The sequence below is a fragment of the Megascapheus bottae genome, chromosome 12, assembly GCF_031878675.1.
Source record: "Megascapheus bottae isolate mThoBot1 chromosome 12, mThoBot2.hap1, whole genome shotgun sequence".
In the NCBI taxonomy this organism is placed as follows: domain Eukaryota; kingdom Metazoa; phylum Chordata; class Mammalia; order Rodentia; family Geomyidae; genus Megascapheus; species Megascapheus bottae.
In genome coordinates this window covers 21,381,721-21,403,643 of record NC_143520.1, presented here as the reverse complement: position 1 = coordinate 21,403,643, position 21,923 = coordinate 21,381,721, and the positions used below count along the sequence as shown (strand labels likewise).

Genomic DNA, 21,923 nt, shown 5'->3' with positions numbered 1-21,923 from the left:
TGTTGGGCAAGCAAGAGGTTCTATTGCAGGTGTTCTGGCATGAGAAAGTTTACTCAGTTGTTTGGTTGGAGTCCACTGAGGAATTGGGTGAAGGGGAGAAAGACATTGGGTGCATGTGGTGAAGGTGGGACCCCATCATGCCATGCAGTTAGAACAGCTGTTGACAGGCACACATGGTCTTTCTTAATGATGAATTCTCAGTGCCAGTGACCTGCTCACTCTCATCTCTGTCCCCTGTGTTGAAAGGAAAGCAAAAATCAATTCCTCTGAAGTGAGCAACAGACATTGGATTTACTGAGCTGTCTGTCCAGTTCAGATTAAGCCTGCCACCTCTTACCCTCATTCCCACCCACTAAACTCTTTGTAGTCCTTGCTGATTATGCCCCTGGTCTTTGACTAAACACCACTGTGAGAGAATTGTTGGTGTTCTATATAGGGTTCTTCTGATGTGAGAGTAGGAGAGAGATTTAGGAGTTTTACTGGACTAAGAAAGGAGGTTATAAATAGTTCCCATTGTCATCTTTTCTCCCTGTGCTGGAGGCAGAATTGGCCATCTTTCTTGCCAAGAGGAGGTATGCTTGTGTCTGGCTGTGGGCCCAGCTGAATTCAAGAGCAGCTAGTCAGTATTGCTAGAGTGGCCAAAAATCACATGTGTGCTCACTCCTGAGCCCTGAGCTGTGATTCAGCTTCACCTGGCTTCATGGGGACCAAAATTATGAGATATACACACACACACACACACACACACACACGAGCTACAAGGAGAGGTCTGGAAGTTTCTACTCCAGCTAAATTAAGAAACAGGGTATGTTTTCACTTTTTTAAAGGTGTGAGTTGGGGGATAGTTTGTTTGTGGAAACATGGTCACATGCAGAAATAGCCAGGGTGTGTTGCAAGGCCCAGCAGAATTATTGTGTTGGTTGGTGAGAAGGTGGTTGCCTAACAAATTAAACTTGGCAATTAGCAAAGGGTGATGTTTTGTAACCCTCATGGAATCTCCAAAGTGTCAATGGAGTTAATTAAGACTGTCACATTAAAGTGTACTTTTTTTGTCTAGGTCATTAAATTTAAAGGAGAGACTTGGGCTAACTAAAACTTAGCTTGGGTTTTAAGCCATGCTGGTGCAGGAGTATGATGAGCAAATTCCAAAGTTCTAGGGTTTAATACCACCAGAGTCAGCAAAGTTTTACTTTTTAATTTGAATTTCTGCTTTTTATTCTTTCTTTAGAATTTTTATTTAAGTATCTGTGACCCTTTGGGTACTGTCAATAGTAGTATGTCTATATTCACTAAATGAACAGAGTCTCTGGAAACAGCATCTTGAAAAATGCTTTTGAAATGTCGTGTGCACTTGTGGAGTAACAAGCTATTCCTAGATATTTAAAATACTCTTTCTACACTTTGCTGCTTTGCCTCATTTTGGTTTTGGTTGCTATGTACTTTATTGACTCTTGATTCCTAGTTCTCTGAAAATTTTAGTAAAAAAATAAATGAGCACCTAAAATTTGTTTCATTAATTTGTAAGTAATGCTAATGGTATGTAGTTTGCATATTTTCCACATCTAGGAAGTAGATTCAGATTATTGAACATTTCTTCTTAAACTTTTTTAAAGTGAAGAATGTTTATTAATGTTTGCATGCCTCTGCAAACATCTTTAGAAAATATAAAAGCATTCTGCCTTTTCACTTTTAAAATATTTAAAACACAGAAAACAAAGTGACTTAGAAAGTCCTTACACACAATACAAAAACTTGTTTGCCTATCAAATGTTTCTACTATGCTGTGTGACACAAAGAATAGGACCTTTATGAATAAGCTTCCTGTTACTGGTCTAGCATATTTTCCCCCAAAACAATACCTCTGCCTTATGAGGAAAGAACTCTTAGACAAATGAGCATTATTAAAATATAACAGGACTCATGACTTTATTTCTTTGAATTTAAGACAACCACGTAATTGATTCAGATTTGCTTTACTATATCATTAACAACTTAAGCAGGTTGTACTAGGGAAGGGTGAGAAAGTTTTCAGTCTTTATGAGTCATTGCTTATTACATATCAATCTTAAAATATGATGAAACTTTTTCTCTGGTAGTCTGCATATAAAATTAGAGTATATAGAACAAGAGAATAATATACAGCTATCTTATTGGGAAAAGGAATCCTCACTTATTATTGTTGTTATTATTACTACTATTTCATATATTCAAAAATATAGAGGATTAAGGAGTAAAGACATAGAGAATTAAAGATAATAGTACTGCTCTACCTTCTACCTAGTTTTAGAAATGAAACATAACTATGCAGTTCCCCTGATTTTATTCTTCTTCTTGTGTCAAGAAATACCCTTTATCCTGTTTTATTCCTAGACTTTTAGATGGTGAAACACCATTCTGCTAATGGTTGAATAAGATTTAGTTAGATGGAGGTATGAAAGTGGGCAAGCCTGGAAGGTGTCCAGTGGAAGAGAGACTACAGATGTTTTTGTTTTTTAGTAAATACTTAAATTTTAAGTAGTAAAAAGCATGATATTAGATGCTATTATTTGAGGTGAGCTATCAAGTCTTTTCCTTCACTGCGTCGGGTAGAGGATTAAAGATCTGTATACACAGTGCTTATACTGTAAAGGATGAATAAATGTGGACTGATTCAGGTTGTATGGTACATTAGAAGTTCAGGTGGGGAGCCTAAGCATGGAAAGTATTTTAACTAGTGTTATGTCTTAAGATTTACCTTGTAGTATAATCCATTGAGGCCACTGTAACAAAAACGAGATACTTTATAAAAAGAAGAAATTCACTTCTCATATTTTCTGTAACTGGGAAGTGAAAATTGATATTGTCATCAGGTTTTGTGTGGGCTAGTGCACACACACTTATGTCCCTAGTATCTGGCAACAGAGTAGGATGGAATGGGCAGGAAATGCCTGGGATCAGGAAGGATGGCAAGAAAACAAGAGAATAAAATCTGAAATGACCTCAGGGTCAGCAAAGAAGTGATGAATGAGATGTTGAGTTATAAGGACAAAAATGACAACTTGAGTCTGTGAAGATGCTGAAGGAGAGATTGCCAAGCATTGTGGTTTGAATTGTTTCAGAAATGTTGACTTTAAGTGGTGGTGGAAAAATCTAAACAAAACTATGCATATATACTGAGCATATGAACATAAAATGATGATCATAAAATGATGACCTAAGTTAGACTCTAGAAAAGATGTGGTCTTCTTCAGACAAGAGAACTGAGAAACGTTCTGTTTGTGAGCTGTGAAGAAGAGGAAGAAGAGCCAGGTGCTGCTGTATCATTTTTGTAATCCTAGCTACTCAGGCTGAGATCTGAGGATTATAGTTTGAAGCCAGCCTGGGCATAAAAGTCTGAGTATATTATCTCCAGTTAGTCAGCAAAATGCCATGACTGGAGACATGGCTCAAGTAGTAGAACGCTGGCGTTAAGTGAAAAAGTCAAACAAGAGAGTGAAGCCTTGAGTTTAAGCCCCAGTATACTCTTCTACTCCCTTCCCCATAGCAGTACAGAAACAGCAGAAAGATTAGTAGAAAAAAACCTACAAGAACATAGTATCCTAGAAGTAACTACTGGTTTTTCCTAGTTGCCTTTTACAACAACCTCTATTTTCTCCATTGCAGTCAAAATCTATAGAAAATCCGAAAGAAATGTACTTTAAAAAGAAAATAAAGCTGGATGCAGTAACTCTACCTGTAACCCTAGCTACTTAGGAGGCTGAGATCTGAGGACTGCAGTTCAAAGCCAGCCCAGGCAATAAAAAGTACATGAGACTCTTATCCCCAATTAACCACCAGAAAAACTGGAAGCTCAAGGGGTAGGGTGATAGCCTTGAGCTGAAGAGCTCAGGGACAATGCCCAGACCCAGAGTTCAAGTCCCACAACTGACAAAAGAAGGAAGGAAAAGAAGAGAGAGAGAGAGAGAGAGAGAGAGAGAGAGAGAGAGAGAGAGAGAGAGAGAGAGAGAGAGAGAGAGAGAGAGAAGAAAGAAAGAAAAAAGAAAGAGAAGCCTGTTGCTAGTAGCTTACTGCACACCTAGCCAGGCTGACGTTTAGATGATTGTGGTTTAAGGTTCGCTTAGCAGAAGTCTCCATCTCTAACCATCAAAAAGCCAGGCTGGAGGTATGGCTCAAAGTAGTAAAGAGCTAGTTATAAGCAAGTAAACTGATCCAAGTATGAGGCCCTGAGTTCAAGTCATTGTGCTAGGGAAAGAAGAATGTGCTAAGTGGTGCTGTTTTAGGAGCACTGTGAAGGTGAATGAATAGAAGTTATAGGTGAGTGATGAGGCGATGGAATTGGTAAGGACAGAATCTTTTGAACCCCTAACAAGTTGATGAGGAGGATAAGGGATCAGCTATGAGAGAGAGGGGGGGGGAGGGAGAGAGGGAGAGAGAAAGTGTGTGGTCATGTTTTTGTTTTTGCTTTTTGTCTGTTCTAAAAGAGAAAAATTTTCTTTATCAGAATTGAGACAATGCAGAGTTTCTTTAATTTGGACTGTAGACTTCTCCGGTGTCCCTGAGATCCTGTTTTTAAGTCTAAACTGTTGTACTAATCAAAAATGAGTTGTCAGTTAAACTTCTTTGCCTGCTTTTCAAGGCAGAGTACTGGCTACTTAAGTTGTCACAATATCATTCCCTACCAGATACATCAGAGTGAACAATGCACTGAAGAATGTCCTTGACAAAGCACTAAAAATAATGAATGTCATTAAATCTTGACCCTTGAATACCTATCTTTTTAGTATTCAGTGTGATGACGGGAGGTGTCCTCATAAACTATTTCTGCTTCCTGCTGAACTGTGATGGTTGTCTTGAGGTAAAGCATTTGTGTGCTGGTTTGAATTGCAAGCAGAACTAGCTGCTTTTCAAATGGAACATCATTTTTTATTTGAAATACTGGCTGACAGACAATGCCCACTCAGAATTGGGTATTTGTCACACATTTTCCTCAAATGGAGTGAAATAAGTCCTCACCTCAATTAAAGAAAAACACCTTACAAGCTTAGTTGTCATACTGCTAAAATTTGACCTTTCATATAAAAATTGGTTTTGGGGGAAATTTGCATCTGTCACCTTGAACTTGATGGCTTCCCAAGAATTTTCAGGTCAGATATGTGGAAATATTGATGAATGTCATATTTTGGTATTGTGTAATGAAGTGTGTCAAGCATTTTCAAGGTCTAAGAAACCATTATTTTCTAATTGACCCAATCCATAGTGTTACAGAATCTTGCATGGGTAAAAGATCTGCTTAAAACAGAACAGGCTTTGGGGTATAGCTGTGTGTTAAAGCATGTGCTTGTTAAATATGCAGAAAGGCCTGGGCTCAGGCCACAGTCCTAAACAAAATAAGACCATAGAATAGATAACTGAGTGTTACAATAAGAGTATACAAAAAGTTCATTGATACATGTTCAAGGTCAACATTGGAATTTCTAAGAAATTTATTCATCAGGTTTTAGTGGGTATTCATAGAAGAATATACATGTAGTTAACAATAATTAACTAAAATGATTCTTGTATTTTATAACAAATATATGGTAAAGTGAAGTTGTTCACATGCTTCAGCCACAAGAGCATCCTGGGGAATTACGTGATGTATCACATGTAAGGTTTAGTCCCCAGCACCAAATTCCAACAGACTGAATAGAGATGTGAGAATCTATTTTCTGGTAATCACTAGAGATTTGGAAAAATATGAAACAATGTCATTTTTCCAAATTTCTTAAATTGAAAGTGTAGCTTTTTAAATTTAAATTTTAACTGTGAATTGTTACAATATTTCACCTTGTTATCTGATATATTTTATATGTGCTTAATTGGTTATTTGAAATTGGATAGGGAAGGGGGGAAATCGAACATGTAAAGTTTAAAAAAATCTATTATAAAGGTGATGTACAGAAGGGTTACAATTACATATGTCAGGTAGAGAGTATTTTTTTTTTGGCTAGTCCTGGGGCTTGAACTCGGGGGCCTAGGTACTGTCCCTGAGCAACTCTGTGCTCAAGGTTAGAGTGCTCTAGCTACAGCACCATGTCCGGCTTTTTCTACATATATGATACTGAGGAATCAAACCCAGGGCTTCATGCATGGTAAGCAAGCACTCTACCACTAGGCCACATTCCCAGCCCAAGAGTACATTTCTTTTCCTTTTCTTTTCTTTTCTTTCCTTTTTTTTGGGGGGGGGGTCATGAGGCTTGAACTCAGGACCTGGGCTCTATCCCTAATCTTTTTTACTCAAAGCCAGCAGTCTACAGCTCCACTTCCAGTTTTCTTGTGGTTAATTGAAAATAAGTGGCTTATGGACTTTACTTCCTGTGCTGGGTTTGAACCACGATCCACAGGTCTCAGCCTCCTGAGTAGCTAGGATTATAGGTGTGAGTCATCTGTGTCTGGCTTAAAAATACATTTTTTTTTCTTTCCAGTCCTGGGCCTGGGCTCAGGGCCTGAGCACTGTCCTTGGACTTTGTTAAGGCTAGTACTCTATCACTTGAGCCCTCAGCACCACTTCCTGGCTTTTTTTTCCATATATTTTTTATTGTAATTAATAGAAGGGTTACATTATATTCGCCAGATAGAAGGCGCATTAATTCACATACATTGATACCCTTTCCCATGTTTCCTGGCTTTTTTCTATGTACGTGGTACCGAGGAATCGAACCCAGGTCTTTGTGCATGCTAGGCAAGCACTCTACCACTAGGCCAAACTCCCAGCCCCAAAGAATACATTTCTTTTTGGACAGTGTCACCTCTTCCCTCACTCTTCCAGTTTTTCTTTCCCATCCCCCCACACAAGTTGTATAGTTCATTTCCAATGCATTTCCTAGTGATTTTGTGGTGTTTTTAATCTTGAATCAAAATATATTTAAAATTGCTAATTTTTAATTTAGAAATTGTGTTTATTTATGGTAAAAGGATATAAGGATCTGCTATAGCCTAGGCTCACCATGATAAGCAAATAAAGATTCTCCAGTTCCAAAAAGTATCTGTACTATAAATTTGAAATTTGTTGATCAACAACAGAGTGTATCAATGCTAATATACTCTTATAACCCAAAAGCTCTTTGGAGTCCTTCCTAACTTTTGAGAGTGAGTCCACAGGCTAAAATGTTTGAGGATTCACTGGCTTGGAAAATAAGAGAAGCCACTATACCCCATTAATTTTGGCATGATTTGATGTTTCAGATCTTACTGCTTTTCCAAGAGAGGGATAGACTCCCTTCTCTGAGCAATCCATCACTACTTCATCCTAGTGTTCTGTCTTCCCATCCACAGGAAATGACTCAAAGAAGACAAGGAAAAAAGAAATGAGAAAATATATTAAAAGTCTAAAAGCTACCTAGACTTGATGGGATGGGGACTTACAGCTAAACGACAGTAAGAGAGAAAAAAGAGATACCTTGAAAGAAGAAACAGTGGGCACCATGGGCTCGTGCCTGTAATCTCAGCCACTCAGGAGACTGAGCTCCATGCTAGCCTAGGCAGGAAAGTTTGTGACATTCTTTTCTTCAATTAATTAACAAAACCCCAGAAGTAGGACTTGTGGCTCAAGTGGTAGAACCCTAGCCTTGAGTGAAGCACCGGGAACAGGACTTGAATTCAAGCCCTTATACACACACACACACACACACACACACACACACACACACACACACACACACACACACACACACACACACACACACAAATACAAAGGTAACCCAATTAATAGTGGAATGTATCCATGTGAATTCCCAGGCCTTTCATCTATCTCAGAATGATATTGTCATCTTCAACTCATTCTAGGGATCCTAGAATGAGAAATTCAGTTAGAGAAAGGCTTGTGCACATTAGAGAGAGACATGGACAGCTGGATATTAAGGAATTAAAAATGAAGGCAACCAGTGCCGGGAGTTTGGCCTAGTGGTTAAAGTGCTTGCCTAGCATGCATGAAGGCCCGGGTTCGATTCCTCGGTACCACATACATAGAAAAAAAGCCTGAAGTGGTGCTGAGGCTCAAGTGGTAGAGCTCTAGCCTTGAGAAAGTCCAAGGACAGTGCTCAGGCCCTGAACTCAAGCCCAGGACTGGCAAATAAAAAAAAAAAATGAAGGCAACCTCTTTTTAAGGAGAAGGCTCCTAGGATGACAGTTTAGAAGTTAGAGCCAGGAGACTGGTGGAGTGGCTCCGATAGTTGAATGCCTGTCTTAAGTAAAATAATATGAAAAGACAGTTGGGAAATCTTCAGGAGAAATAAATTGTGTTGGCTTAATGGATGCAAAATGAAATTTTAAAATGTTCATTCATTCTGACCCTAGTAAAGTTTTAGAACTTTGCTTAGTAGCAAAGTACAGGTTGAGCAGTTAAGGGAACGGTTAATCATGAATTATTTTCAATGCACACAGTAAGCCAGAAATTGCCATAGTCCCCCAACTCCTCTGAAGAGAGGAGAGTCAGATGACTGCTTTTTTTTTTCCTTTTCAAAGCTGAGGACTGAACTCAGGGCCTTATGCTTGCCAGGCATGTGCTCGTCCACTGAGCCTCAGCCCCAGAATTTTTATTTTTCTTAATGACAACTTGGAGAACTTGAGTATTTGTACTGTAGAGGCAGCAGTGAGTCCAGGAATGGGAGAGCTTTATAGATATTAAAACATGATCTAAGGCCTTCAAGCTAGTCGGAAGTAAGCCATAGTCTGTGGCCTTTGTATTTGTGATCCAGGGTAAATTTTGTGGCAGCCAGCTCTATGTAAGCAGCTGCCTGTGGCTCTACGGTATCTGCCAATGGGGAGATATTTCTGGCTCTTTCCCCAGAGTGTTTCAGGTTGAACCAGAAGCTAGACTTTCTGGGGCATAGTCACCGTGGAACAAGATTGTCGAGATTGATTCAGAAGGAAAGAGGGAACATTGAAAAACAATGGCTAAGATTTTCCCCCTTTTCCACTTCTCCCCTTTCCCTTCTTCATCTTGCTTCCTTCCACTAGTGTAGCTGCTACCTCTGATAAGTAGCCACCATACTTGAGCCCTGGATCATGATGAAGATGGAGAGCTGGGAATAGGCATCTTGTCCTCTGTGGTTCAGCCCTGGGTGTGCCTGCGTTGTGTTGATTGGTTTGGTTCCCACCCACCTTTCCCACATACCCATCTCCCTTGAGAATCTGGCTGTGGTTTGAAGTCTCTGGTGGGAAGGGACCTTCTGAAGGCAGTGTTACAGGGTGTGGTCAATATGTCCTGAGGTGGCTCTTCCCATGTTGGCACAGGGCCTTCATGTTGAGAGTCTAACTGAAATAATCCAGAAACATCAAGGCTCTAAGCCCAAGACAAGGAAGGCTTAGTTAACTTACCCTGCAGTTTTCTAGAATTACTAAAAAAAAAAAAAATCCTAACGTGGAAGACAAGCCAATGATGGTTGGGCCTTGCATTTCCTGAAGATGTTATCAGTCTGGCTTCTCTCATAGGGGCCACCCAGGTGCATGACTTGTATGTGAGTGAGGATAATCTGATTATTGAACAAGCATTACATTTCATTGATGATATCATAGTTCAATGGTAACATTGCTGTGTTGTTCTTTTCTTATTTTACTGAGACCTCACAATCTGCACATTTTCACATCTAAAGAAAATAGATTCATGGATACATGGGTCTAGGTTTCTAAACAGAAAACCCAAAGAGGAAAACATTGTACATTTCATATTAATCTAAATTCCAATTTGCATAAGCAGTTTGTGCCTTATTTCATGCCAGTGGATGCTGATTTAAAAAGAGAGGTGTTAGAATGATGTTATTTGTGAACCATAATTATTACTAGGCCTTTGGATACAAGATTAGCCTCTAGTTTAACACTTATATCAAATCCAGTGAAATTCTCTAAAATATAAAAAGCCAACCTAAAGAAGAAGAAGAAAAAAAAGTGGTCATGTTTTTTAACATAACCTGTGGAACATTCTGAAAATACAGATTGGTTTTTCCACATCTTTGCATGGACAAGACTAAAGCCTATCCCTTTGAACACATTTCCTGGGATTTAAAATCATTGTTTCAATACAATTCTTAGATTGGTGTTGGAATTAGAATTCTGGTTTTAATTTTCAATGTTGTGGAATATCTAGATAGACCAGTTTGTCACCAGACTCCTCCTGATTGTCCCTGTCTTATTTAATGAGAACTTAGATTTCAGTTTTAGCTCAGCAAGTAAATAACCTGGGCCTCTGCCAACATGCCAATTGGGGTTTCTATTATTTTGGCTTCCTGTGGCATTGGCCACACAGTGTTCTTTAAGGTAAAGTCTTTTCTTACCCATATTCCACTTGATATGGGAATAGGAATAGTGTCAGATGATGAAACCAGGCTCTTCTGGCTCAGGTCAGATGTTTCACCCTTTGCCTTGAAGTTTCTCTGATACTGTTTTCTTAACTTGTCATAGCCACTTAATTAGAATGTACTACTAGAGCATAGGCAGCATTGCCAAACTTTGTGCATTTTATGAAAACAAACAAAAGCTCCAGACATGCAGCTATAGTGCGAACTCATCCAGATGTGCTGCTGAAATTCTCCAGAGGTGCATCTTCATTGTTTTCTTTCTTTGTTCCAGAAGCAAAGGCTGATAATGAACCAGGATGTTCGCCAGCAGCTCAAGAACTGTTGACAAGGCTGGGATTTTTACTGGGAGAAGGGATCCCCAGTGCCACACACATAACCATTGAAGACAAAAATGAAGCCATGGTAATGCCTGAGGAAGACACTGCATTTCATACCTGTTCAAAGGAGAAATGAAGTGATCACTATTCCTTTGGACACCCTAGCCCCACATCAATGGAGGAGTTATCGTTTGGTCAAATGAGTTCTGGGCTGCTGTGTATTGAAATTTATTGCAAGCATTTGTTTCTGGGTTTTTGCAAGGGGAAAAGCCAGAAAGAAGCTCAAGAACTTAAGAAAATGTCCACATTCACCTTCTAGTCACTAACTGAAGAATAGTGGCTGTGTGAATTAAAGTGGCTAAAAGAAATGTTTTTGTAATGATGCTACATTTAGCTTACATTCTTTTTGTCTGAACGCTTCTGGTTGTACTTTGCTGTGTGTGAGTGGATTGGGGGAGGGGTAATGTGTCCCTGTTAGTAGCATGAGAAAAGATTTACAGGTGATGAGACAGAGAAAAAAATGAGATGAGATTAAGTGGTTTGTCTCCTGGAAGACATGTTCCCCAACCAGAAAACAACAGCCCCTGCCACCTCTGGGCTATGTGGATGTCAATGAGGGCCTAGGGCTTAAGGCCTCTGCCACAGGGTCTCTGTGCAGGGATAGTATGGGTTGACTGAGACTGCAGTAGTCACCAGTCTCATTTTCTAAAAGTGAGCCTATAAATCTATAGGAATTGAAGCAGGCTGCTGTGCTCCTGAAACATGACAGGAGAGTCCTCAGATTTTTCATACAGAGATCAAAGAGCCCATTTGTCTTCTGCAGATTTTAAAACAAGAGGAAGCCTACCTGCTTGCCATTTCTATTTTAAAACTGTACATTCCCACAAAATTACTGCCAGGACCCCTTTAATTTAAAAAAAAATCATGAAGATACTTTTAGTGATTGGAAGAGTGTGTGTGTGTGTTCAGACATATCTATAGCTATTCCCATTTTAGAGTAGTAAAAACTGCTTTCCATTTTCCTGTTTGGGGTTTTATTGTTGTACCAAAAAGCAAAACCTGTGTTGAAGCATCTGCTGTGAATGTGCTAACACCTCCTTCCATTCATCTTGCAGTGCACGGCTCTGAGTCAAGGCATCAGTCCTTGCTCCACACTAACAAGCAGCACTGCATCTCCTAGCACCGATAGCCCCTGCTCAACCTTGAATAGCTGTGTCAGCAAGACAGCAGCCAACAAAAGTCCCTGTGAGACCATCAGCAGCCCTAGTTCCACCCTGGAAAGCAAGGACAGTGGAATTATAGGTAAGAAGCACACAGATCGGCAAGGTAATGGCTCAATGCATGTCACCCAGAGAACTCACCACTTTTCAAGAGAGGTTTAGTGTGGTTCATGAAGGTCGATCTGCCAGGGCCTGCCCCTTCTTTGCAGACTACATTGGGGTGGTGTGCAGGATAGAGAATGTAACAGCAGCTTTTACATTCCCTGGTATTTATTTAATAACACAGGGATCATGTGGTAAGAAAAAATTTCCAGATCAGAGTTGGCCTATAAAACTGGAAAAATCCTTTCTCCTTACCAATCACTTATATTTCTTGGATATCAAGTATGCCTAGAGAAAGTACCAGAGCAGTGAATCCTTGCATATGAAGTTTTCCTGGCATAGTCCCAGGTCTCTTATTTACCAGCTTAGGCACGTGTCCTGTATGATTTTTGTTTGTTTATGCCAGTAGTGGGATTTGAAATCAGGGTCCCACACTTTTGCTTAGCTTTCTTGCTGATGATTGGCACTGTGCCACTTAAGCCACATCTCTGGTCTCTATTTATAGTTTCTTACAGTGGGGTCTGATCCCACTATACCCAACACATACAATAGGTGTGCTTCTTCTGAAGCAAAAATCAGGGGAGACACAGTTTGCGGTAATCTTAGAAACATTTAATAGATTTCTTTGCATGTTCTTTTCTTTCAGTAGGAAAATCAAGGATTTGAATTCATTTAGTGGTTTCTAGATGAGAGTATATATTAGAGTCAGTGGGGGAATTTAGGAGTGCCCCCTCCCCTTTCTGTGCTGGTCCTGGGGTTTAAACCCAGAGTATGGGTACCACTTGGTGCTCCACTTCCAGATGGTAGTTCATTGGAGGTAAGTCTCATGAACTTTCCTGTCCACACTGACCTCAAACCATGATACTCGGGTCTCAGCCTCCTGAGAGGCCATGAGAGGCCAGGATTGCAGGCTTGAGCCACCAGTCCTCAGCTGAGAGCCCTAATTTTCGTATCTAATCCCTGATAAGTTACCTGGCTGCTTTTGTAGGTGGGCTTCAGTGTCTATGCCTTGGATTTCCAGTTTGGCACATTTCAGATAGCAGACAGGTGGATTCCTCCAGGGAATTGCTCAGGCCTTCCTCTCTCTAAAATTGCATTTTGATTTTATAGTGGAGCTCTTGTGAGCCATTAACTTCTTCTCTTTTGCTGGTAGCACATGTCTCAGAATGTGTTTTATTTGACTGAACCCCACTTCCACATTAATATGTAATCAAATGGAGTAACGTTTCAGTTCTTCATTCTCTTAAGGCACTTGTAGTTTCCTTCACTGTAATTTGAAAGACAAGTGGCAGTTTCCATCCAGTTTGTACTTTGGAGATTATTCCAGAGACCCATTAAGGATGGAACAATCTGTAGACGTTTGCCTAGTTTAGTGAGGGATTCCACAATTTAGGAAAGAGAATCTCTTCCCCATGCTTTTGGACTATAGTGGGTTTTTATTTTATTTTAATTGAGTTATCAAGATATAGTTTATATACAATAATAGCCACCTGTTTAAACAACTGAATGTTTTAATGCATCTATCACCAGTCTAATAATAATAAAAATTTCCACTATCCCTACAGAAACACTGCACCTATTAGAAGCCTACAACCAGTCTTAATCAGCCTACAACCTACTTTGTCAAGCTTAAATTCTGAACATTTGATAGGAATGGAGGGAGAATTGCTTATAGCACATTCAATTTCTTTCCAGTTAGCTTCAAGGCCTTCCACTGGGCTTGTTCTGCTGATTCCACATTACTACCTACACTGCTTGTCTGGCTGCTGTGTGTAGTCCATGTCAACACACTTTTTCCAGTATTTGTTTTCTTTCTTCATGTCCTATTTTTCTGAGCTGTTACTGGTGGCAGGCTGATCTGTGATATGGTAGCCAGGTGACTTTTGCCACTGCTTTCTTAGCTCCTGTGAAATCTGATTTCCTTTAGATGGTTTTATTATCATTCACTGCTACCTTTTCAGACAGCCCTTCTGTTTTTACTGTGTATTCTACCATTGGCCTACCATGCCTTTGGTTATTAATAAGACAAGTTTTTGTTCTTACATTTACAAATGTTTTTAGTAACAGAATCACCCATCCATCCATTCATTCATCTGTTGATCAGTCCATCCCTTTGTGCCAATTCTCCCAATTTGATCTGTCACACTCATTGAGATACAATGCTGAAATTCAATGATAGTTTTTCATTTTTTGAATAATACTAGTAATTGGATCCCAAGTTTTGCATATTCTAGACTAGTTCTCTATCATTGAATTACACCTTCAATGTTTAAAAAGATTTTAATGAAAGACTGAGGTCCAGGTGACTCTTTAACTAATACTTGCCTATCTGAGAGTGATCAGTCCTTCTACTACATGGTCTCCATGGCCTGTTTTCCTTCATAGTACTTACTTGTGTGCACTCTGTGTGTGCGTGTATGCACACACGCACACTATATAGATAGGTTTAGAGCTATACACTGTCATACCTGGTTGCAAGTATTTCTTTTGTCTTTTATCTTTAACTCTGTCTTCATATGGACAAGAGTTCTCATTTCTCAAACTCTTACAGCTTCCTAGCCTAGAGTTGGCAATGAGAAAGAATTCTGACTGCTGTCAAGTTACATTAAGGTGGGAACATTTAATTGGTTTTTAAAGAACTCTGCAGGATTTCCACCTTAAGTGACTTTGTCAAACCTTTTACCGTCTATATTTTAGCCTTGCCTTGATGGTAAAGCTATCGTACATTTCATGTCATTGAAACTGTCTTTTGTTTCCTGGCTCAAATGAACATGCTCCACCAACTTGGATGACCATGAAAAGTTGCAGGAATTGAAATGAAGATGGGGAGGAGTAAGGACAGGGTTGGTGAGTCCCTCTTTCCTGGGAGACCCCAGCTCCTGGGGATCATGCTCATTACCTCATTAGCTGATCTGGCAGGGGTGTAAGATTGTACCTGGATGAGAGAAAACATTGGTCTGCTGACAACTGCTTCTGTTCTTTCCTCCATGATCGAAAGAATTTGAACTTGTTGCCAAGGCATATGTGGAGGGGTGGCAGGGAGGAGAAGGAAAAAGAGCAAGAATTTCCACTCTGGGTAGACTTTATCCACAGTTGTTTGACGAGACGGAAGTGATGGGACCAGAGAGTAAAAGAACTTCCTTTGCAGTCAATGCGGGGTGTGCGAGCTCCTGTGCCTCTTAGTGGAGCAGGTATCCGGGACTCACTTGTGATCTGTAATTACTAGGGTTTTGGTGTACTTTTTGCCATCTGATGAACATACTGGCTTTATAAGGTATACCTTGGAATGGGTCAGCTGTGGGGCATCTTAAATATTTAGGAGAATAAAATGTTCAAGAGCACTGTGGTTTGAGCAGGCAGAGATGCAGGTGAGACACTGGTGTCTTGCTTTGGAAAACCTGGCAGAGCTTGTGAAATGAACTAGTAAGGATCTACATCTTAAATTACATAAGGCATGGAGAAGGGAGGATATGGGTTTCCATTAGTTTTCCATTTTAAATAGTTAAAACTTGTCCACCACTAGAGCTGGGATGGGATGACAGAGGCTTTGGGGTGGGCTGTCCAGAGTGCCCACAGCTGCCACAGCATTACATGCTTGGGGTTGCACAAGGATGAAAGCAATGCTCCATGCTCAGTATTAGCGCAGTTTATTCAGGGCATTCAGAGGACATTTCAGACAGTGGTAACCCATCCTTAAAAATTCCTTGGCCTGCCTGCCTATTTAAGCTGGTTTCTGGTATGCTGATTATATTTGATCTAAATACTTTTGCCCTACAGATGCAGGCATGGGAAGCTTGTGTTCCCACATGCCCGGGCAGCCTTCTCAGGGCTGCCATCAGGTTCCCTGCCTGTGTTCTCTTTCCAGTATTGGCAAAAGAATAGGCATGCCAATGACCACTGGAAGAACTCACTGGGACCCTTCCAGTCTTGCTCTATAGAAGCCAGGGCTTAATAGGCTCTTCCTGCTGCTCCCTACCCCCTTAGCTTTATTATGTTATCCAGACAGGAGTCCCACTTTATCCTATTTCAAGAGGTTCAAGTTCTTCCAACACAAATGTCTCTAGAAGTATAATAATTCTGTCATGTAGAAATACTGTCTAAGCTGGATGAGATTAACTGAACTCCCTGAGTATCATTTTTAAATTTTTAAGTAAAGATCTTTATTTCTTACATATTCAAACCACTGGCATTACCTAGAAGTTAAGTGTCTGCTTTTGAAATTTGCCATGTGAACGTCTTCCAAACGTGAAATCCAGCTGTCCCCAATCAAGATAAAACAGCTTTCAATTACTTGTGTTGAGAAGAAAACTTAAATTTTTTTATAAAGAAGCTTTTAAAGGTGCTTTCGGCCTGAAAAGACATATTTTTCTTGGTGACACTCCTTGGAACATAACTTGGCTTCTAACTGTTACAAATGGAAATTATAAAATGTATTAATCTCAGAAAAATGTGTATTTACTGGAAAGTATATGAAAACCAACCTGACTTTTTATAAAAACACTGCTGGGAATATTGAACTTAAAATACTTTGCAAGTTAAATGTATTTAATTTTTGTTTCTAGCCACATATTTATGTAGTGTGTGTGTGTGTGTGTGTGTGGTGTGTGTGGGGGGGGGGTTCAGACCAAGCTATTTCTCCATTTAGGAAGAAAGAGGACAGAGGCTGGATGAAGCCAATACTAGCCATTTTAGAAAAAGATCATTCGCATAATGTATGCACCAAGAAGTCCTTGCAGGTAGCAATTAGAAAATTTCTGGTTGAGGGTAAGCCTATGAAGAGCCAGTTTCCCCTACTTTTACTGTCTACATTTACCTGTCAACACTTACAGTTGCCAAGCTTTTGTGAAGCATTCTGCATCTGCTTCCTCTTGCAAGGTAATGTCAAGCTAGTGCCTGAAGGCAAGACCCCAATAGGGGCCACATCTCCTCGACCTGTGCCCTCCACTCAGTTTATCCACCTGCCCTGTCCTAATGCCTGACCTGGAATGGGATAAGCCATCACATTCCACTAGGTAAGGTGGCTTTCAGCTATCTTCCCCACTCCCTTTCCTTTCTTCTAGGTTCTGGCATTTGTTTCCTCTGCTTTACTTTGAAGCAGGTGTGAATTTTATTTAGTAGGGAACACCTTTGTAAAAATGTCGGTCCTACATAGTGATACTGGATACATGGTTAGTATCCTACTGCTGCTTGCTCCAGTGTGATAATATTTGCTTAGGACATTAAAAAAGAAGTTATCATGGACTTTTATCTTCCCTGACTCTCTCCTGCCTCCTCCCAGGCTTATGAAATGAAAGTGATTTCAGGGTAGCTGGAGACATTTTTCCCTGAACTTGGAGTCCCCAGAGAGATAAGAAAGATGCAAAGGCATACAGAGATGAATTAATCCCACTTTCTTTTCATTTTTAGCTTGTAAATCCTGCCCTTTTGATTTTATGCTAATACTTCTTTGTTGCCACCTGTATTGCCCACTTACTACTAAGTTGAAATGCTTCGAAATTGATTTGGTAATAACTATTTAGAGTGCTTCAAATCTGGGTTAATAATCATTTTGCTACATTGCCTGCAATTTAAAAATCATCCTTAATTATAGAAGCCTTTTTAAAAAACATCTCTTGGGTGAAGAAGGAAGTTTTTTCTTTACATATGTAATTTGGTAATATATTCGATGTGGGAAAGAAATTCTTGGCGGTGATTCTAGTCAGCAGAGTGCCTGCTGTATTTTTATTCACAACTGTGGTTGAACTTTTCATGCTGTTCTTTTGGTGCAGTGAGCATTTATGAGCACCGACTATGTTCTAGGAGCAAGTTTGTCCAGTACTGGGATAAAATAAGGCATAGTAACTATTTTTAAAACGTAAGTGTCTTTGTAACACACTATCCTGTTGATTGTTGATAGTACTAATGGACATCTTGATGAAAGATTTTCACTGTAGGGACATAATACCAACCACCAAGCACCTTAAGTTCTTTTCCAAAGTGGTTGAAACTCCATGGAGTCATTAAACTGTAACAGAATCTCGTGTGAATACATTCTGTGTGTAGGTATGTGAAGCTTTGCCAGAGCATGGTACACACATACTCTTGCTAGAAAATGTCACATCGTTTATAATCCTGACACCCTTTCTGGAAACTATTTTCTGCTGTATGATGCTACCTTGGGCAGTGTTCTTGTTGTGAGAGTTGAGTCCAGCCCTCTCCCTCCCCAGCTCCCCTGCCCACAGTCATTCCCTTTAGTGTTCCCACAGTGAAAGAGTATGGTAAATGTGCTGGGAACTATAGCTGGGTCCCTGGCCTTGCTGCATGTTGTGGCAGAGTACACCTTGCGCAATGCAAGCAATCACTGAGCTGGAGATTTGGTACAGAGATCTGGCTGTCACAATCCAATGCACAGGGTTCTCTGTGCTATGCCAGAAAAGGACAGGATTAGCCAGACGTGCCAAGTTGTCCTACTGGGCCTGCTGCAGAAGGAGAAGCCAGACAGCTTGGAGAGCTAAAGGTTTCCAGGGCACCCCATCCAGGCAATCTATCCGGTATTCCAGGAGAGGCAGCTTGCATGTCTTTCTGTGCCCCTCTCCTTGTTGGACCCAGGCAGGTTGAGCTGTAATTACAGGTAAGCCAGGGACTTTTCTGTGCAGCTTAGTTTGCAGGTGGAGTGGGCCTGGGATGGGGATGGGGATGGGAGTGACACACAGACCAGCCACCATTCAGAAAGGTTGGTTTCACCTGTGAGCACATTGTTTGCCTTGTTGCTCAGGACAATCCACAGTGTAGCCTGGCAACTTGAACCACAGTTGGGTGTAAGATGTGACTAGAAGGAAGAGAAGTAAGGCTTCTGTCAGACTATAGGACCAGAGAATTAGGGTTTTGTTGCCTTGACTTGTTTCTTTGATGTTTTCATGATCTCAGACTTTCTTTGCTGCAGTGAAACAGCTTTGTGAAGTTGTTAGTGTGTTTCATTTGGTTGGGTCAAAGGAGGCAGTCTCTACTGTAGTTGCATTTTCCTTTTTTAAAAAAAATATATTTCTTCGCAGCTATTATGTTCCTTTCTTGTTTGATCTTTAATTTGCTAGGCCAGTGTTTTAACTTTTACACCCTTCCTGTCAGCCATTAAACTTAATATGGAAGTTAACAAATGTTTGTTACTCTTTTTTTCCTTTTAGTTGTGTGGGGAGGAAAGCACTCTTACACTCATGATCTAAGGGACAGTTTAAGTGTACCCTGTGCCTTGTTTCTTTCTAAACCCAGGGAACAACAAATGATTGTTATACAGCAATTATTTTGAATATGGATTACTTGAAAAAAATGAGTTTCTATTTTCCCCCTTATGATTTAAAATGTATACTTTTGTATGTGCATTGAAATACAATAAATGAGATGGTACCGTACATAATTTATAAATGTGCCTGGAACCAGGCACTGGTAGCTCCCTCCTGTAATCCTAGCTACTCAGGAGGCCGAGATCTGAGGATCAAAGTTGAAAGGTAGCCTAGACAGTAAAGTTCATGAGACTATTATCTCCAGTTAACCACTAAAAAAATCTGAAATGAAGCTGTGGCTCAAGTGATAGAGCAAAAAAAAAATCTCAGCATCCAGGCTGAGTTCAAGCTCACACACACACACACACACACACACACACACACACACACACACACACACACACACACACACGGTATCTGTGAGTACATACCCCCAATTTCTCTCTCTCTCTCTCTCTCTCTCTCTCTCTCTCTCTCTCTCTCTCTCTCTCTCTCTCTCTCTCTTTCTTTCTTTCATTTTTTGTGGGTCATGGGGCTTGAACTCAGCCTGGGGACTGTCTCTGTCCTCTTCAGCTCAAGGCTACCACCCTACCCTGGAGCCACAGTCCCACTTCCCACTTTTCTAGAGGTTAATTGGAGATAAGAGTCTCAGGTCCTATTGTGCCTGCACTGGCTTTGAACCTTGATCCTCCGCCTCCTCAGTAGCTAGGATTACAGGTGTGAGCCACTGTGCCCGGCCATACTTAGATTTTCTGTGAACAGTAAGAACACTTTATAGCATAGCATCAGTTCAGGTGTTGTGGGGCTTCACCAACCAGTGAAGTCAGTGAGTTGAGCTGTGACAGGGTGAGGGCAGCCTGGCACACAGTACACAATAAGCAGTGTGCTGTGCGTGTTAGTCACTGTTGTTATTCCCTCAGGATACTTATTTATACTTAATTCCTCTTGGGTGGATGAGAAATGCTCAGGTATAGACATAGCAAACAAAGTTTTCTCTGTTGAAGTAAGAGTTGGGGGGAGGAATCAGGATCATGTGATTATTCATTTTTCTAATGACTAGGCAGTTTTACTGTCACCTTTCATGGTAGCCAGTGTGAAGAAATAAACATAATCAGTTGCATAAAGTGATGTTTGTAAGACGAAAATGTTTCCCCATATAGTTAAAAGGAAGGAGCGTTGATGAGAATTGAGACCCCCTAGAGCCTTCTGCACTTTGCACTTCTTGTTTTTTCCATACCTTAAAGAGCTGGAATTTCTTGTTTATTTGTGGGGATAAAAGTTCTGCTGATAAAAATTTTGCTGCCTGCAACAACACATGTTTGATCTTACCTTTTGTTTTTAGAAATTCTGAATTTACCTTATAATTCATTTTTAATTGAGTATGTGTGTTTATAGCAGTATCAGCTTGAACTCAAGACCTCTCAGCTTTATTGCTCATGACTGGTGTTCCACCAGTGGAGCTATGCCTCCACTCCAACCTTTTGCTAATGAATCAGAGATGAAGGCTCACAGTGGAGCTATGCCTCCACTCCAACCTTTTGCTAATGAATCAGAGATGAAGGCTCAGACTTTTGTGCCCAGGCTGACTCGAACTTCAGTCCTTCAGGCTGATTATTTCCCTCCCTCTCTCCCTCTCCCTCTCTCCCTCTCTCCCTCTCTCCCTTTCCCTCTCTTACTCTCTCCTCTCCTCTCCTCTCCCTTCCCCTCCCCTCCCTTCCCCTCCCCTCCCCTCCTCTCCCCTCCCCTCCTCTCCCCTCCCCTCCCCTCTCCTCTCCTCTCCCCTTCCCTGCCCTCTCCTTTCCCCTGCCCTCCCCTGCCCTCCCCTCCTCTCCTCTCTTTGTGGGACTTGAACTTGGCCTGGGCACTGTCCCTCAGCTCTTCAGCTCAAAGCTACCAGCCTACCCTTGAGCCAAGCCCCACTTCCCATTTTCTTGAGATTAATTGGGAATAAAAGTCTCAGATCCTTTTGTGCCCGGGCTGGCTTTGAACCTTGATCCTCACATCTCAGCCTCCTGAGTAGCTAGGATTACAGGTGTGAGCTCTGATATTCTTTTAAACCAATTTGATTTAAATTCCACTAAACTTCTTGGTGCTGTAACTATGCTGATAATTGTTTTTATTTTTTTCCAAATTGATTTTAAGAAGAAGGTTGAATAAAAGTTAGATGGCAACATGTTTATTGCAGAACTGTATCTAACAAAATATTTTGGTGGCTGAGTAGGTGATAGTGTTTTTTCCCCCTTAGGTTACATTAGCTATACAAATATGATTTTTTGAAAAAAGGTAGAATTTCATTGGGATGACTATTCTTGAATAAGGTGCAGACTTCAAAAACCTAAAACTTTGTTTTGCATTTATTGTTATTAAGGACTTGTACAAAGAAGTCAGGTAATGAGTAAAATGCTTCTTGGACAATGTCATCCCTTCCTTTGTGCTTTCCCCCATCCCCCCCATCCCTGCCCATAAGTTGCATAGTTCATTCCTACTTATATATACTGAAAACCATGACTGCATTTGTTCACCCTTATTCCTATGTCTCCCGCCCCAACAAAGACAATGACCATACACACAAAAAAGAAAACCCAACCAAATAAAACTCCCTTTATGTATGTATAGTGCCTGTGCAAACAAAGGGGCTTCAGAAACTCGCTGTGTGTGCAGTGATAGCTGCTGGTGTTGGATATGCCACACACCATGTGCCACCAATCTCTCCCT

At 40.6% G+C, this 21,923-nt stretch overlaps 1 protein-coding gene across 3 annotated transcripts in view; it reads left to right on the top strand.

The window, feature by feature from the left end:
* Positions 1-21,923, top strand: part of Tanc1 (tetratricopeptide repeat, ankyrin repeat and coiled-coil containing 1) — a 222,862-nt gene that overhangs the window by 138,629 nt on the left and 62,310 nt on the right. For all 3 annotated transcript variants that reach the window (XM_090342784.1, XM_090342782.1, XM_090342783.1), the window contains 2 exons: positions 10,585-10,715; positions 11,746-11,932. In XM_090342784.1, the coding sequence (XP_090198910.1) occupies positions 10,585-10,715; positions 11,746-11,932 (318 nt within the window). The remainder of the gene's footprint in view (positions 1-10,584; positions 10,716-11,745; positions 11,933-21,923) is intronic.